Here is an 18,175-nt window from a genome sequence, read left to right as displayed (position 1 = left end):
CACTCTCCTCCTCTCTCTCCTCCTCTCTCTCTCTCTTGCTGTCCTGCGTGAGTTGACACTTGGCCAGATTCTTTGGTGCAGCAGACTAGCTGAGTCATAAAGGTTTCAGCGCGCCCTGATTTATGGACAGTGATGTGGATGTGGGTGAGGCAGCAGGAAAAGCGCCAGTGTCAGCTCACTGATCACAAAGAGACTATAGGCACATCAGGCCAGAGACGACCTGCTGACTTGAGATAAAGACAAAAACGCCACTGTGACTCATTTCTTACCTAGACGGTGGTTTTGCAAAGTCAAGAGAAATTTAATGAAGTTTTATTGGCAGGTCATGTTGAAAATGTGAAGCGTAATACTGTCTGATAGACTGTGTTTCTTTTTTTCATGCATTTGGATTTCAAAGGTTGGCTTGGTGTATTTTTGCTGAAAGAACCTTAAACAATCCAGACTTGCTGACTTTACTGGTTTGCTGCAGCCCTCCTTTCCAGTGTATTTAGGACTGATTTATCAATATGGATAGAACCAAGGGCTCTTTGGCAGCCATCTATGTGCTTTTTCCATTAACCTCCATTAAGATTCTGGTGAGAAAGGAACATTCTGAAAGAAATTAGCATGTAAAACTATGTATCCATGCTTGTGAAAGATAGTCACAGAGCTTGGACATTAAATATAATTTTCTGCTAATATGTTCATTTGTGACACTTCATTGCAACGGTTTCTGTTAAGGATTACAAATGAAAAGCTTGTTCTGGGTTGACAAGGCTTCAATGCTTTATTAGAGTTCAATGCAGCACATCATCGATTTAAAGCAGTAAGTGAGGACTTAAGGCATTTCAAACTGGGTATTGCCCACACAGAGAGTCTGCAGGCATGTATTGGTGACTGTAAAGCACACAGGTGTTAGGGTTGCAAACAAATCTCCTCAAAGCAGAATTTATAACTCAGACACTCACATATCACATACTATCTGATTAGTTTTTATAATGTTACATTTCTTTGCTGCAGTTTGCACACATGCTGTTGGTCACTCAAGTTGTTCATATGGAGAATTTGTTCACCAACATGTTTATTTTTGGTTTGAATTAGAGATATCTTTGTACATATAGAGCACCAGCAAAGACATCCTCCAGCTACAATGCCAGCAGGTATTTTTAAAGCATTTACATTTTAACTTTTTCATCTTTTGTTTTTCCATTTTTCTCTTCGGCCTCCACGTCTTCTTGCTTTTTTGTTTCCTCCTCCTCCTTCTCACCCTCTTCACCACCCTCTTCACCACCCTCTTCACCACCCTCTTCACCACCCTCTTCCTCTTTCTGCTCAGCATCCTCATCTTCTTGAGGATGGATCTCTTCTCTTCCTTCCTCCTCATCTTCTTCTCCATCCGCTGCCTCAGCTTCTTCATTTCAAAAACCATGTGAGGGGAGAAAAACGTTAAAATGAATTTACTACTACACATATGCGCAAATAAATTAAACACACAAACCTTCTCCATCTGCTTCTTCTCCCTCTTCTTGTTTTTCCTCCTCCTCTACTTCCGCCTCCTCCTCCTCTTTCTCTTCCTCCCCCTCTTCTCCCTGCTCTTCCTCTGCTTCCTCCTCCTTCTCCTCCTCTTCCACCTGCTCTACCTCCTCCTCCTCTTCCTCCTCCTCCTCTTCCTCCTCCTCGTGAGGAGGGCTGGCCTCAGCCTGCTGTGCTTGGCTTGCGGATATTGTCTCCTCTGTGGAGAGTGATGAAGTATACAAGCGGGAGCTCATCAGGTATGGAGCTGCAGAGCTCAGCTGAGACTGCAGGGAGAACTTTGTTCTTCCGTAGGATGGAGCAGCGTACATGGCTTGGGAGTAAACGTTGAAGGACCCTGGTCCAGTCACATTTAGACGGTTCTCCTCTCCCTCAAGGAGCTTCCTATCAGAACAGGCAAGATATGACATCAAGTAAATGAGAGGTGGAATTATTGATGGTATTCATTTGAAATACAATACAATTTAAAAAAAACTGTAAAGTGTATAAGACTTGTACCTGTAGGCTGCAATCTCAATATCCAAGGCCATCTTCACGTTTAAGAGGTCCTGATAATCTTTCAAGTAGCGAGCCATGTCATTCTTGTTTGCTCGCATCTCTTCCTCCAGTTGACTTATTGTATCCTGTATAGAAAAGTGACATGTGAGTGGAACACTATGGTCTGGAAGCATGCGTCTCTTAATCTTCGTGGTATCACTGTGTGCTCTATAAGTGGTCACACTGGCGGTAAGACTCATCTCTATTGCAAAAATAATTTCACTGAAATAATTTTATTATGGAAATAGTGTCTTTGGGGCTATTTCTGTTACTCACCTGAAATGCAGAGATCTCAGCACTCTGTTTCTCCTCCACATCCTGTAGTTGGTTTTCAAGAGCTTGATTCATCTCACGACCGGCATCGATCTCCATCATCCTAGCTTTGAGAAGCTGGCGGTATTCTCCAACCTCATCTTTGGCGTTACGTGCACTCTCTGTGTTGCGAGAAGTGCCCACTGTCATCACATTCACCTTGTTGCAGAACCATTCCTCAGCTGACTGAAGGTTGTGATGTGCCACCTTCTCATACTGAACACGGATGTCGCGGAGAGCAGCAGATAGGTCAGGTTTGGCGACCTCCATCTCCACTGACACTTCTGCGCTGTACTGTATTTGGGCCTGCAGCTCTGCAATCTCACTCTCGCAAAGGCGCTTTAGGAAGGCCAGCTCATCCAGCAGGGTCCCAACTCTTTTCTCCAGCTCAGCCTGGCCCAGTCCAGCCTCATCTGCTCCCTTCCTGGCATCCATGAGCCTGCCCTCTGATTCCTCTCTGCCAAGCACTTCGTCCTCGTAGCGTTTTTGCAGATTGCTAAACACGTTCTCCATCTCATCCCTGTGGTCCTGGGCTGCTTGCTTCTCATGGTGGGCTTCATCTACAGCAGCACGGAGCTGGCGGATCTCATGCTCATACAGGGCCCGAAGGTTGGATGGCTCCGTGTGCCTCTGCCTGAGCAGCAGAAGTTCAGTCTCCAACAACTTGTTCTGCTGTTCCAGTTCATGGACCCTCTCAATGAAGTTCACAAAACGGTCATTCAGGTCCTGCAGCTCAGCCTTCTCCTGGGTCCTAAGTACTTTGAACTCAGAGCTAACCTGGGCTGCTTGGTCAAGGCGAAGCTCATTGACAGCTGCAGACACTGGAGCAGAAAGCACAGAGGAGTAGCTGGAAAAAGCTCGGCTGTGTGTTGGATAACTTCTGCGTAAAGATGCATAGGAAGTCAATGGGGCAGCGTGGCTGGAGTAGGCAGACCTAGATCCTATTCCTCCTCCAGCTCCATATCCTGCACTGCGCATAACTACTCTCCTCTTGTTAGTAGAAGGGAAGTAAGGGCCAATGCCGGTGGAAGTCATGACTTGAGAAACGGCCTGCTCTATGCCTAGCAATGTAGCTGGGTTGACTGCACAGTGAATCTGCATTACACTGGCTTTTATAGATCCAGTAATGACTGTGACGTAAGCTATTTTTTGCAAGCATGCTGACAGAAGGAATTGATAATGGTGCCAGCTAGCCAGTCTCAGCCAAGAGAGAGATGGGGTGGGGTGACTGAGGATGAGTGTGGGGGATGGCGGAGGCGGGGATAAGCTGTGGAGCAACAAGGGACTGCAACAGACAGGGTCACTGAGGACAAAACAGTATACACTGTTACTCCTAAAAACTGCAGAAGTTCTCACAATTTGCCACAATAAATCCTGACAAAGATATAATGTATCTGTTATGACAGATGACTTGAAATACTGCCAGATGGAAGAGAGGAGGAAACGCCGGCTTCGTTTTGCACCAACTGTCTGCTGTGTTAGAAAGAATATTAATAACAACATAACTGATCTAAGTACCACAATTAAATGTCACAGCAAGCCAATGCAAGCAAATCAGCTAAATACCAAACTTGGTAAATCCTGTGATTAATATAAATACCACCTCAATCATAGAGAAACATTTTCACTGGATTATAAATTAAAAGTGTGCCCTCTAGTGGTTATTATTTTACCATACAGGTTACACATTACACATGCTGACTATACATGTATAAAGCAGAATGTATCATTTCTGATGTATAGTAAATCATTCCCAGCTACCTGGTTGTTCCTTGATTCAGCTCATATGAATTGCATGTTTAATAAACCCAATATATCAGAGATTATAGGTTGTAGCAATAGTGCAGGCTATTGAATATGTCGTTGCATAATTGAAAAAAAATAAAAATAGCCTTGACATTATGCTGCAAGGTGTCTTTTTTGGGGCTGCCATAAGTTAAGTATCTCCTCAAATTACTACAGGCTAATATATGTACTTTAAGATATCTTTTAACGATTTTGACAGGTTTGAAAACGTGTTTTTAAAATTACCAAAATGTACAGGTCTAAATAATTTAGATAACTACTTTGTTTTTAAGCAATTTCAAAGCATTTACCTATGTGGTAAATGTAATTTTAGTGCTATTAGTATTGGGAATGTGGTTTCATCCAATAACATAATATATGATTGGTCACATGCATACACCCACAGCGTATTGACCAATGAGGGGCGACCTTACTAATTGGCGGGTAGCAAATCGCATGCTGTGACGCAAACATTCGTAACGTTAACAACAACAAAGGATGAAGAATAAATGAAGTTACAAACTTGCTTTGTGCTCGTTTGTGACACGTGTCCACATGTGACAGCAGTGTTTTTTTTAGAGTTCGCTGCCTTGTAGAAGTAGCAACGATACAAATGCGGTTAAAACGGGAATGAACGGTAAGTCGCTTTGCAAGTGATGGACACCCGGTAAAACAATAACGTTAGCTCACGTTAGCTCATATAATGTGTCTGCTAATGTCAGCCATCTCTAGCGGTTAGCTTAGACTAATGTGAGCTGTTAGCAGTTGAATTCGCTACCGTTAGTCAGAGAGGAGATTATATTTTCCAGCTGGTGTGTGGAGTTGTGTTCACCAATGAAGCTTTACAATGTTAAAGTCGCTTGCTCGGGACAAACTGCAGAAATTCCATTCAGCAGAGCTAAGCTAACCATGCTAAGTTTTGAGCATTTTGGGGAGGATAGCGTTAGCTAAGTTAGTCGGTACCAAGCCCTTCTCGATCAGCAATTGTGTCGAGCAATATCAGTTGACGACAGCAGGTTGCATTGATCTCGTCTTTGTCTAGTTGGGGTTTATTTAGTCAGAAGCTGTCACACACTGAAAACTACTCAAAATGAGTGAATGAATATTATAGTGGCCTTCGACTAGAATTGGTAAATAAAAGACTATGTGCAGCAAGTCATTGTGGGTGATGGGACATGCAACTTTTCCACGTTTCAGGTTGTTGTTTTTTTGCTGAATTGTTGTCTTGCCTGCTTCTATCTTCCTCCTTTTGTTTGGGTTCCATACATTTCTATAGATCCAATCAAAAGCTACAAACCGTGAAGGTGGAAGCTCTGCTTGCCAAGTATTAAAATGGTAAGGCCGTAAATAATTGAGTGTATCCTCTGTAGCTGTTTTGTTACAAACTCCACCTCATAGGGTATATATCTGCCCCTTGTTCTGTGTTCTTTACAGATTCGCATAGCAGCACTGAATGCTGCTTCGACAGCTGCAGACGAGTCTCAAGACCCCTTGAGAAGTAGCAAGAGTCGGACAAAAGAGGCTCAGGTACTGACAGTATGCAGATGACTCGGCAAGATTAGGCCTATCCGCTGATGCGGACGTTGTTTTGTCTCTACAGATGTAAATAAGTTGCCTACTTTTTCTTCTATTTCCTTCTGCAGGAAGCTGAGGCATTTGCTTTGTATCACAAAGCTTTAGATCTGCAAAAACATGACAAGTTTGTGGAATCTGCCGAGGCCTATCATGAGCTTCTCAAGACTCCATTGCTCAAAGAGGTAAAATATCTCACAGTGTACTGTCCTGGTACGGCCGCAGTGCTCTCACACAATCACATTAACACACCCCGGTTAGCCAGTTGTTTGGTTCTGGGTGACACTGTTGGATATGTTCATTTGTTATCAGTGTTCTACTATTGATGAGCTTTCCTTCATATTACTTGAGGTCTTCAGGTGAACTCTGTGTTTGGTGCCAAATTTAAATGTATCCTCTTAATATTTTAGGCCATGCCCTCGGACGATCAGAAAGTGGGTCTCAAGCATCCCGGACTGATGTTGAAATATTCTACTTTTAAAAACTTGGCCACTATGGCTGCATTGCGGGACGATCTGGAGACGGCAATGGAGTTTTATTTGGAGGTAAAACAAGTGCCAGTTTAATCATTGTTGGCATTTCACCGCTTTGTGCTACTCAATGCTTCATTTTGACTCTGGTGAGTGTGTTCACACCACACATCTGCTCTGTTATTTTCGCAGGCAGTTATGTTGGATTCCACTGATGTGAACATGTGGTACAAAATTGGTCTGGTGGCTGTGCGACTGGTGCGCGTTCCTTTGGCCCGACATGCCTTCGAGGAGGGATTGCACTGTAACCCAGACCACTGGCCCTGCCTGGACAACCTCATAACTATTCTCTACACACTCAGTGACTACACCTGTATGTAATCCGTCATCATAAGCTCTTCGCTTTGTATCCTCTCTCATTACCAACGCAGAAGCTCAAGTGTATATAGATCACTAACTATCATCTGCATACGTTTTCCAGGCTGTTTGTACTTCATCGCTAAAGCATTGGAGAGGGATCATTGTTACACTAAAGGCCTGGTGTTGAAGGAGAAAATCTTTAAGGAGCAGCCCTGTCTAAAGAGGGACACGATGCAGATGTTCATGAAATGGTGAAGCCGGCTCACTTTCTTTTATTCCTCCATTTGTTAAGAATGTGCTCTAGCTGCAGCGCTATACTTTCACATCACTGACAAACTTCTGTGGTGTGGTGTGGGTCATTTGCAGTGATATGTCTATTCACTATGTGGAAGTGGAGATGGAGGAAAGCAAATCCATTGTGGAGGAGGCACTGGAGTTACGGAAGCGCAGACAGGCTCTCTCTCACTCTGAGCCAAAACCTGACCTTGTCCTGGTTCAGCCCATCCGCTGCCTCTCGTGAGTTATTTTAAATGTTCTTGTCACATTTGAGCTTATGTTCTTTGTCTTTCCTAGGATAGACCAATTATTTCTTATAATAATAATAATAATAATTAATAAAGCTAGAGAATGCAGAAACGGTGTATATTTAACTTAAATTCTTGGTTGAGCTCCACTGACATTTTTAAGCAATTTTGTGAACCTTTTTGTTCACCTTTTTGAGGGTCCTAATATCTAGTTTTGCCCAATATTTTTTTCCTGTGAAGCTTCGACCTCCTTTTTCCAAGACAAGTTGAGCGAATATTAATCAACTGTTGTTGTATCTCAGGTGGAAGCACGTGGGTGAGAGCCTTCTGGCAATGTACAGACATCAGACCACATGTGAGCCACCTCGCCCGAGTCTCGGCCGCAGAATTGATTTGTCAGAGTACCGTGACCCAAACTTTCTCCAGAACCTCCCCCAACCCAGCAGCCCCGTCAGTGTGGTTCAGACCACCGTGCTGAGCAGCAGCCCCAGCTCATCCCTGCCGCCGATGGCCCTCCCTGAGCCAGTAGTGCTGCCCCAACCCAGCACTCAGCATCAGATTGCCCCAGCCCAGACCACTGTGGAGGTCACCACTTCTGCTCCCCCAGTCGGTAAGTGGTTTATAAAGAGGAATCTCTCTTTTATTATTTGCGTTTTGAGCCACTGTATAGCTAATATTCTGTTTTTTTTAATCCTACTATATGTTCACAGTGACGGCAATAGAAGTTTCACTGACGGATAAAGTGAAGAAAGCTCCGAAAAGGAAAAGAGTTGTAGAAGACAGTGGGGAGACGGCCAAGCGGCGCTCCGCACGTGTTCGAAACACAAAATGCAAGAAGGAAGAGAAGATCGATTTTCAGGAGCTGCTTTTTAAATACCTGCCTTCCAGGTATCTTAACCCTAAACCAAATATACAATGCATAAATACATAACTCCTTATAGTTTTATTGGTTGAAAACAACTTTTGCTTGTTTTCCTTAGGCTGAAGAAGTTTGATCCTGATAATGATGATGAGAGTCTGAGTAATCTCGACGCTCGGTGTGATAGGAAGGAGGACATGCAGCCTCTACATGGGAGTTGCCTCCCTGCTGACTCGGTTGAATACATGGAATCTGGTATGTGGTGCATTTTGGACATGTATTTAGAATACACTGTTGCTGTATTTATCATGATATAGGTCATTTCATATCTCAGTGACAATATCTATACATAGCATGTTTTCTGGTAATTCAATGAATAGTTTATGTGCTTGTTATACTCAATTTAGACAATAATTGTGTACCATGATATATCTGGATATATGATTTCATCACGATAAGTTTCCATTGACAACAATAAATCATCTTATTGAGTTATTAACAAACTGTGCTCCCTTCTATAGAGCAACAGGACGTCCACAGCTTCCTGCTCAATAATATGACCAATGGTGGTTTACTGGACGTGATGATGCGCTATCTGAAAGCCGTGGGTCAGAAGTTCACGATGGAGTGGCCTCGGGGGCTGACTGCTGTGGTGCTGGAGGTCCATCAGACCTGGAGGAAGCACAGCAGTGGTCTTCCCAACCCTCTGCTTCGGGACTGCAGCAACCAACACATCCGGGTAAATGACAAGAAAACCGGTTAAATACTTGATCGTTGATAAATGAAGATCGTTTTAAATTGGTGAGACTCACTCTGGATACAATTTTGGAATGTCTGCATTCCCCAGAGTCTATAGAAGTTTAAATCTTGAATTGAAACCATACATAACTATTGTTTTTTTTTTTAATCCAAATTGGCTTCATATTTTGCACCCACAATAACCTCTGATCATCTATATCTGCTGCATGTACAGGAGATGTTGGCAATGAGCTTGGCGTGTATGGAGTTGCAGTTGGAGCAATGGATACACAACAAAGGGAAGACTGGTAAGTACCAGTTAGCTAACCCTCATCATCTCTGATGCATTACAGTACTGGACTGCAGTGTGATGAAGTAACCGTATTCAGCCGGGAGGGGCTACAATGTCATATATCAAGCACTACTGACTAAAGTTTTAACAAAAATGAATGTTATGAAGGTGTTTTGCATTACAAAAATGAAGCGACTGGCCTAAAGGGGGCACTGCAATGTCAGTTTTAAACATGATTTGCTAAGTATTGGAAAGTCCTATGGGGGGAACAACATGTTTACACTTGGCTTGTTCTGTATCTTTCCTTGTCTAGTGTCTCCAAGAAGAAGCAGCAGCATTTGTCCCAGCAGTGATGCAGCTGAATCCGAATTCCCTGGGCAGCACTTCCAGATTGATTTGTTACTTTTGGCCTTAGGTTCATCCCAAAAAGACCTGTTTGAGGTTGACTGGCTGGATGTTATGGTGCGCGTCTACTGGCTCAAGGCCCGGTTCTTGACCCTGCAGGTAAAGTCTATTGTTTGTTGTTTCTTTTTATTTTTGCTTAACTTGTCATTATATGAGTCCTTCTCCCCCTCAGCTCAGCCAGATGTGACTTGTAAGACTGTTTTTCTTGTCTTTTGTCAGGGAGACATGGAGTTGGCCCTGGAGAGCTATGATGTCTGTGTTGGCCTGTTGCAGAGCAAACCAAAGACCCCTGAAGGAAAACATTACACCATCAGCCTGCCTAACCTCCGTGTAGATGCAGCAATCTCTGTGGAGGAGGTCAGTGTGCTGGCTGATGAAACGTTTTTAATTTAGTCAATTGAACGACTTAAAAAAAAATGAAAATCTTGCCATTCATTAGTTAAGATATTTGTAATTAAAAAAACAACAGCTAGCACCTCCTAAGAGCTTCCAGCTGTTTTGATTGTGGGTTTCTTTTGTCTGTTTTTCTCCCCATGGACAGATTGACAAGAGGCTGAAGTCTCTGGAGCGTTGCCAGTCTTTGGAGGAGATCCAGCGTCTCTTCGAGTCTGCAGACTTTGACTCTGTTGTACGTCTGCTGCAGCCCACTCTTAATTATGGCAACCGGAGTAAACCTTTGGAGTTTGTGAGCTCAGCGCCAGAGCGGCCTGCTCAGCTGATGCTACTGCAGGTTGGATGTGCTACAACAATATTGACTGACCCTATATATCTCTTGAAATGTGTTTAATATTGACACTTCTTCATTGCATTTGGTCTCTCTCTCTCTCTCTCTCTCTCTCTGGCCTAGAATGCGCTGTTGAAGCTGCAGGACTACCAGCAATGTTTTGAGTGCAGCGAGTTGGCTCTGAATGAAGCCCTGCAGCAGTTCAACTCTGCTCCAAACAACTCTCCTCCTAGTAAGGAGGAGTGGGTCAGTACTATTGGAAAGTTGCTGGATGGCACTGAGATCTGCTTCATCAAAAACTCTGAGCTTCTAAGCAATGTCCCCCACTTCTCTAGTATGGCTCGACTAGCAAACAATCTAATTCAGGTAAGAAGGGAGCCGAAGAAAACATTTAGTCTCCTAATACATCTGTTAATGTGACACTTTGATCAGAAACTGATCTGCTTCATTCATTGTGTTGCTGCTTTTCGTATTTTCAGCTGATTGATCTGAGCATGAACATTTCGGACGATCCCAAGGAGCCTTATTTCTTCTCGGTTCTGCCTTGGATCGTCCTGTATCGCATTATCAAACACGAGGAGGCTGCTTTTAACTGTATGCTTCGACAGCATATATCTGTAGGGGACGATGAAGGTTTGTTGACTTCTTGTTTTAATGCCTCTGGGTTTCCCTTGATGTTTGTGCCATGTGTCATGGTTTATGCCTTTCATGTCTTTTTCAGATGACTCAGACACTCCCATGCTGCCCTCCTCCCTGATGCTTCTGAACACAGCCCATGAGTATCTCGGCCGTCGCTCCTTGTGCTGCAACCCGGACGGCGCACTCCTCAAGTTCTATGTAAGCCTGATTGTAGACTCTTCTCTGCCTGTACTGTATTCTGACTGAATATGAATATACAGCTTGCATATTTGTGTTACTGTAACTTAATTTGTGTTAACAATTTGAGCAGTTTGACGGAGCTTTTTTCTTATGTTCGCTACAGGTTCAAGTTTTGAAAAAGGAGGTCGCAGCCTCTTCTAGCAGTGACTCTCATCCCTACAAAGAGGAGTTGGAGATGGCCTTGGAACAGTGCTTTTTCTGCCTCTATGGCTACCCCAGTAAGAAGAGCAAGTCCCGCTACCTTGAGGACCACTCGTCTCCACAGGTCACTCACTCGCATGATTCTAAAAGTCTCTCTGTTCATGCCTTTGAATTCATATATTGTAATTAGGATGGCTGCTCAATTAATCAAATAATAATCGCCTTTAAGATTTTGTCTTCCCACAATTAAATGAACATGATCGACTGTGAGCGGGAGCTACGCTCATAGAAAACTGCGTATCAAATCAAGCGCTTCCTTAACTAATAGCCAGCAGGGAGCAATCGAGACGTTTCAGCTTCACTTTTGGGAAGCGGTCATGCGACGTACCTTACAGCATCAGTTTGTGAAAAACTAGAGCCTGCAGTCCAGAGTAGAAGAGTAATATACTGTATATTGTTTTGTTAACCTTATTTTAAAATATTTGTCCATTAGTAGGAATGTAACACAACATGGAAGTGAAAGCAGTGCTCTATTGATTTTAACTGTGAAAGTGCAATACACGTAATTTGTCCCTAACATCAATAAATAATCACGATCTCAATGTTGATAAACAATAATCATGATTATCTTTTTGGCCATAATTGTGCAGCCCGAGTAATTAGTTTCATGAACTTGAGGTGACTGCTGCTCGGAAGTTAATCAATTTAGTTACATACCGCAAAAGTCAATCTCAGCTATGCTTGCGTGACCCTTTTTTATATATTATGTAATCTAAAATGGGAAACAAACAAGAAAACTCCAATGTGGCTGAGCTGCTATTTAGATAATAGCCAAAGGGTGTTAAAGAGGCGGTGAAATAGTGAAGAGGTGGTGAAAATGGCTCAAGGCTTTGACTAATTGGTATGATTTCTCACATGCGTTTGACTGCCAATGACGCAAACATGTGCCCTCATTGACCCGCACAAAACACAGAGCTCTGCTTCATCCATTAATGCTGTTATGTGGGCTCGTAAGGGTACGCACGTCTGGTGTCAACAAATTAAAATTGAGGCGGTGAAATGGCATTAATGGCGTAATGGCATAAATTCACTGAGTAAGAAATGTGAAGGAGTTTAGATCAACCGCAAACAACATACAGGCACAATCGCATCTGCTGCACTTCACCTAGTGTTCACTTCTGTCGCCACCTTTTCAAGCTGGTTTTAAGATACAAACATGTTTAGCTAATCTAGCCTTGTGAATAGCTATATTCTATCTACATTTAAAAGATATGAAACTCCGAGTCAATATTATTAATCTGATAATATTGGGAGATTTTAACCACTGCAGTGATGATACTGAAGCTTGGTAGAGCCCCCGGTCTCTTGTATTTTTGTAGTGCATGTGTCCAGCCACCAGGTGGGTGTCATTTCCACAGTTGTGTATCCGTGCATGTAGAGGACTGACTGTAATTATGCAAACACAGTGCAAGAGGACAGTCCCCAGGAGATCTTGATACCACTCATTTGCTCTGGCGCTGTGTGCTGTACAATAGACTGTGACACCAATGTTTCCTGTGGGATCATTCTGTGTTTTGCAGGTTGAGCTGCTGTGGTGTGATGCCCTCTTCATGTTCCAGTATTTCAAACCAAAGTCGCTGCCCGAGTTTGACAGCTATAAGACGAGCACAGTGTCTGCAGAATTGGCCAATCTGCTGAGGAGGTTTGCTGGCATCGCCCCCACCAGTGACACCCCCACTCTCACCATGGATGAAGTAGCAGCCTACATTGAGGGCATGACAGAAAAGGTCAGTTGTTAGGCCCACACTGAATGTGAGGAAGAGCAGTGACTCAGACATCTTAAATATTTGCAGGTTTGTCACAGAGAATCGTGATTTATTGAAGAATGATTTCATTTTGATCTCTCTAAGGCCCCATGCCTTCCTGAGGGTAGTGCTCCTGCACCTCCGATCATCAATGAGATCTACTACCTGCTGGCTGATTACCATTTCAAGAACAAGGAGCAGTCCAAAGCCATCAAGTTCTATATGCATGACATATGCGTGTGTCCCACCAGGTAGCTCATTTCTCTGCACTAGTGCCAATGATTATTCACATTACAAAACATCTATTTATGTTATGAATATTAGCAAATAAATGTCAATGTGTAGGGTTTGTCATGTTGCATTTTACCTTAATACATCAAGTGCAATGACTTCACTCGAAACATGAATCTTTCCTCAGGTTTGACTCCTGGGCAGGTATGGCTTTAGCGAGGGCCAGTCGTATTCAGGAAAAGCTCAACTCCAATGAGCTGAAAAGTGACGTTCCTATATGGAAACACTCCCAGGCTGTGCTTAACTGCTTTAAGAGGGCCCTGGTAATAGACAGCTCCAACCTGTCTCTGTGGATCGAGTACGGCACCATTTCATACTCGCTGCACACATTTGCTTCAAGGCAGCTCAAGCAGTGGCGCAACGAGCTCCCCCCAGAGGTGGTGAAACAGGTGAGGTACATGGTAACAAAGTTATCTTGGTGCTAATCTGTATTCCCTGTCAGTTCATGTTAAGTTCACTTTATGTCAAACTTTCCACGTGTGCTCTAAACGGATGTCACATCCATCCTGTCACTTTTGCTTGTTCCACACGTAAATTGATCTATCGCCTTGAGCTAAATTACTCATGAAGGTTCCACTGTGTGTTTGTGTGTGTGTGTGTGTGTGTGTGTGTGTGTCGTTTCAGATGGAAGAAAGGAGAGACTCCATGTTGGAGACAGCGTTCCAGTGTTTCCAGGGAGCTTCCCGTTGTGAGGGTGACAGTGATGAAGAAGAGTGGCTCATTCACTACATGCTCGGGAAGATCTCAGAGAAACGCAAACAGCCTCCTGTGGAATATCTGCAGCTTTACAAAAAGGTAAACAGGTTTGACCTGAATCTCTAATTTATGTTTAATAATGAACTTATTTGTTGAGATGTTTATTTACTCTGGTGTGAGATCAAATGTGTCAAAAGAAATAAAGTATTTTAAGACCCCATGGCTGAGCTGGCAGTTTGCAGCTAACAACGCTAACCGTGCAAACGACTCCAACAGCAAACTTATCAGCTGTAACCGCCGTATGAGCGCAGTGCAGAGATGCGGCCGTAAGCTAGCCAGTGGGGCAGCTTTGCATGCACTAATATAATATATACAGTATATGAATGCTCTGAATATCAGATAGAGAACATTTTAACGGATCCTGATAACTGATTTTTAGAATTGTAGTTGGATAATGCTCTCTCACTGGGCAAATACAGAAATATCGGGTTCTTTAAGCTTTAAAATGTGATTTCCAACACTTCTTCTAACACCAAAATACACTCTGCATTGTGACCAGCATACAGTGTCTGTGATTTTCAAATGAATGACTTTCCTTGAGGTTGAAGTCTTGATTTAACAACCCGTACTTTTTTTTTCCATAATGTGAAACATATTTCTAAGTACTTCAGTTTAATGGACAATAATTTATAGAAGTCAGCGAGGTAAGTCGGGAACATTTTATATGATGGTAAAAACCAGCAGAAATAATAACCGTACTTAAGCAATAAAAGAAGAATAATCCTTCGGTTGATTGCAGACAGTTTTCTTGCTCTCCCAGGAGTTGTTTCATAACCCGCCTACAGAAACAAAGATCGCTGCCCTTCCGCCCCCGCAAGATGTTTTTTTTCTTAGAGAACAATGCATGGAGTTAGTCATCGCTCTGTTGTTCTGATTAAATCATTGGAGGCAGATGAACCTGTGTGATATTAATGTCCTGGAGGTCAGCAGAGGATGAGTGGGGCAGTTTGAACACGGTGAACCCTGATGTCCGCACACATGGCGGTCTTCTACTTCTTATCGCGCTCCTTCCCTCCATTTGACCCGTTAATTTGTGAAGCCAGATGATTGTGTTGGTGACTCTCTCTCTCTCTCTCTCTCTCCTCTTTATATTTATAGGCAGCCCACTATCTGCATGAAGAAGCTGCTCGGTACCCACGGAAAATTCATTACCATAATCCTCCTGACCTGGCCATGGAGGCCCTTGAGGTAAACTACATGTTGCCTGTTGTTTCTAGTTGTGTCACATTGATTGTGTTACGTCGGATAACTGTCTGAAGGCATTCACATTTAAACACATTGTGCACGAGACATTTGTTTTCTGACTTCTTTCTTCTAGTTGCATTTCCGTCTCAGCGCCACCACTCTAAAACTATTAGAGGGGAATGTGCCTCATCTGGAACACGAGCTCTTGTTCGGTATGCTGGTCGAAGCCGCTATCGGGCCATTTGCCAGGGGGGAAGAGAAGAGCATGCCAAGCATGCCTAGGTCCCTTGAAAAGTAAGCTACAGAGATATAATCCAGCAGGAATTACGAAAAACGCATTCAATCTCACGGCTGAACATTCCTTCTCAACGTTGTTCTTGATTAATTGCAGGGAGAAACCCCCCTCCATGACGGATGAGGACTTTAATTGCTCGTCAGTTTGCATAGGAAACGTCCTCAGCTCCTCCCATCTGTCGGCTGCCACCCCAGGTCTGACATCCCCGCCTTACGTGGCCACGCCGTTTGACCATGATTACGCCAAACGCAAAACTCTCCGACGGCAGCAGTGGCAGCAGCAGCGGAATGAGGAGCAGCAGGCTGATGGTACAGTCCCAGTCCTAGACACTGTCTCTGGGGTTGGGCTCTTTGCCCTTTCTGCACTGGGACAGGAAGCCCACTGGGGAGTGCGCAGATTGCTAATCACCATGCTTAATGGCTTTGGTTTCAGTTACAATGATCCCCATGCACCGGGTGATTGGGATGTGGTGAAATGGGCAATATGGCTTCTGATTATTTGACTAATTTGCTATGCCTGACAAAGCAAAAACAAGTAGATTTGAAGAATGAGTGTGTGTGTGTGTGTGTGTGTGCTGAAATAACACCAATGTCTAGTCATTGCTTGATTGCTGGTCCTATTTTCTTTCCTTACCAATCATCTTAACTCTCCTAATGTATTAATTGTTGCTTTGTTATAACTTCCTTAAGCCTATAACATCACAGCACATTCTTAATGACCCTGATTGTTGCTTCACTGTGTGCTGGTTAAACAGAGTGGAGATCCCTGATGCTAATCCAGAGCACTTTACTAATAGTAACCAAATCCTGATTACACTGATTATAGATTTATCAGCAAGCTCCTGCCTTGTTATTATAGCCTTCATTTAATCAGGTAATGTATTAAGGTTAAGATCTGTTTTGCAAGAAGCCCTTGTGCACAGCAGAAGAAATGAGATCAGACAAGCAACAAACCAGCAAGCCAACTTAACAGTTTAAGTTCATCCAATTGGATGTTGTGTTCAGTTGAGGTACTCTACACGGTAGTTCTGATAAACAGGGACGTTTTCAGTGTTATACAACTCTCCTAGAAATGTTTCGTTTTCTCATGAAGCTGGGTGTGAAAATAGAAAGTTACTGTTTTTCAAAAACAGACTTGATAGTGGCATGAGTAAGGTGTTGGATGTACGTTGTGCTTTCAGTAATGTACATGTAGTACACTGTGTGTACGATGAACATTATAACTGACCTTTTGAGTCATGCACATCGACCTTCTTTCATGTGTACTCTTGTACTTGCAGTGTTGAAATGGGAAAGTTTTAGTAGTATTGTTTTATGTCAGAATTTACAGAAAACAGTCATATACTTACACTCAGTTAAAGTACCCTGGATTTAGATTTACATTTGCTATTACTTTCGGAGTATTGTGAAACTGAAGCCTAAATGCTGTTTGGAGAAAACCGCCCTGACCATTTTTTCCATACGACAAAAACCGTGACGTCTGTTCACCCTCCCCATGTGTCATGTTTAGCTTGAATGTGCAAATAACGCAGCCATATTGCCCATGTTGCCAGTTTTGTCACCCTTTCCAGATTCCTTCCTACCTACCTGCCTGCTACCTCTGTGCCTGCTTGCTTTTACCACCTGCTTTGCCATTTTATATGCATGTAGTTCTAATGGGGTGAATGTCTCCACGACTGGACAAAGTCGGTCTTTTATCACACTTCACTTAACTGTCTGGTGTATCATGTGGTTACATCTTATTTAAGTTTGGTGTGGGGCTAATTTGACAAAAAGTCAAACTCTCAAGATATTTCAAAATCTGACGTGAATCATGTGTGTTGCTGTGTTCCACTAATTGGATATAATTTCCAATTATGGCCAATTAGTGTGAAAATGTCAAGCCAAGAAGATTGTGGCTGGCCTGTTATTGGCAGGTGAAAATACCCCTCCATGCACATGTTTGCTTGTAGGTGTCCAATTTTTCTGGCTTGAGTCCTGCTTAAAGGACCGCAGGGTGACGAGAGAGTAGGGCCTGATTCAGACATGCCGTTTATCTAATAATTATCTGGAAAAATGCTCCTTTTTATAGTTCCCTTTAAGTATTCTTTCTGAAATTTTCGGCATAACGACAGTAGCCAGCCAGAGGGTCTTCCAGGGCTATGAGTGTCTTTACAGCGATGCTAAAGAGGCAGCTCTAGGTTGTATCCGCTGATCGTATCACAGGCCTTAGTTTAGGTGAGAAATATTGATCTTTAGAAACACTTGCACTGCACTTATAGATATTTTTGTCTGAATCAGGTTCAACATTTTCAAGGAGAGTGGCATCGAATCTGTATTCAGTTGTCAAGAAAGGTAATTTATTTATTTGTTTTTTTAGGGGAAATTGCAGATTTTTAAATATAAATTCAGAGATGCAGATTTCTTTTGGATTATATTTTAAAACCAGCTCCCCATATCTTCAACAGCCTCACCAGAGTTTGACCATGATTACTGCCTGCCCAGGTCTCCAATGTGGCTGGCTTCCCTGAATGGTACTGTTTTTCAAACCCACCAAACTCTTTAAGAGGCCTTTAAGATGTTTTAAATCCAAAATGAAGTGCGTTCTTGTGGGAGCACACAGCTGTCAGTTTACACAAACCTTACAGTATCATTATAGCTATGCTGTTAACTAATGACTGTGAATCTGTTTTCAAAAGTCCCCTGTGGGCATTATTCACTGAAATAGCAAAAGCGTATCGCCCTTCTGTTTCTG

At 43.0% G+C, this 18,175-nt stretch overlaps 2 protein-coding genes across 2 annotated transcripts in view; one reads left to right on the top strand and one right to left on the bottom strand.

Moving 5' to 3' along the window:
- Window positions 1-750: 750 nt before the first annotated feature.
- On the bottom strand, window positions 751-3,462 carry LOC306697018 (neurofilament light polypeptide-like; the record flags this gene model as incomplete). The annotated part of the gene is made up of 4 exons (XM_079160756.1): window positions 751-1,390; window positions 1,478-1,896; window positions 2,011-2,135; window positions 2,326-3,462. 4 exons carry the CDS (start codon window positions 3,460-3,462, stop codon window positions 1,155-1,157), a joined length of 1,917 nt encoding a protein of 638 aa, XP_079016882.1. The 3' UTR covers window positions 751-1,154.
- Window positions 3,463-4,646: 1,184 nt separating this feature from the next.
- cabin1 (calcineurin binding protein 1) overlaps window positions 4,647-18,175 on the top strand; it is a gene marked incomplete at its 3' end in the record, with an annotated part of 34,035 nt that continues 20,506 nt past the window's right edge. The window contains exons 1-29 of the mRNA XM_079160755.1: window positions 4,647-4,783; window positions 5,423-5,481; window positions 5,581-5,673; window positions 5,790-5,903; window positions 6,129-6,263; window positions 6,381-6,561; window positions 6,670-6,799; window positions 6,915-7,064; window positions 7,375-7,682; window positions 7,783-7,960; window positions 8,053-8,186; window positions 8,453-8,670; window positions 8,905-8,977; window positions 9,275-9,465; window positions 9,586-9,723; window positions 9,908-10,096; window positions 10,214-10,456; window positions 10,570-10,723; window positions 10,812-10,927; window positions 11,073-11,234; window positions 12,691-12,897; window positions 13,021-13,166; window positions 13,334-13,595; window positions 13,831-14,001; window positions 15,061-15,150; window positions 15,281-15,441; window positions 15,539-15,750; window positions 17,722-17,775; window positions 17,889-17,954. Coding sequence (XP_079016881.1) covers window positions 5,479-5,481; window positions 5,581-5,673; window positions 5,790-5,903; window positions 6,129-6,263; window positions 6,381-6,561; window positions 6,670-6,799; window positions 6,915-7,064; window positions 7,375-7,682; window positions 7,783-7,960; window positions 8,053-8,186; window positions 8,453-8,670; window positions 8,905-8,977; window positions 9,275-9,465; window positions 9,586-9,723; window positions 9,908-10,096; window positions 10,214-10,456; window positions 10,570-10,723; window positions 10,812-10,927; window positions 11,073-11,234; window positions 12,691-12,897; window positions 13,021-13,166; window positions 13,334-13,595; window positions 13,831-14,001; window positions 15,061-15,150; window positions 15,281-15,441; window positions 15,539-15,750; window positions 17,722-17,775; window positions 17,889-17,954 — 4,279 coding nt within the window. The 5' untranslated portion in view covers window positions 4,647-4,783; window positions 5,423-5,478. The remainder of the gene's footprint in view (window positions 4,784-5,422; window positions 5,482-5,580; window positions 5,674-5,789; window positions 5,904-6,128; window positions 6,264-6,380; window positions 6,562-6,669; window positions 6,800-6,914; window positions 7,065-7,374; window positions 7,683-7,782; window positions 7,961-8,052; window positions 8,187-8,452; window positions 8,671-8,904; window positions 8,978-9,274; window positions 9,466-9,585; window positions 9,724-9,907; window positions 10,097-10,213; window positions 10,457-10,569; window positions 10,724-10,811; window positions 10,928-11,072; window positions 11,235-12,690; window positions 12,898-13,020; window positions 13,167-13,333; window positions 13,596-13,830; window positions 14,002-15,060; window positions 15,151-15,280; window positions 15,442-15,538; window positions 15,751-17,721; window positions 17,776-17,888; window positions 17,955-18,175) is intronic.

This window comes from Pholis gunnellus (assembly GCF_910591455.1).
Source record: "Pholis gunnellus genome assembly, chromosome: 6".
NCBI lineage: Eukaryota > Metazoa > Chordata > Actinopteri > Perciformes > Pholidae > Pholis > Pholis gunnellus.
Note: the sequence above shows the minus strand (reverse complement) of the source record. Positions and strands in the feature narration are given on the sequence as shown.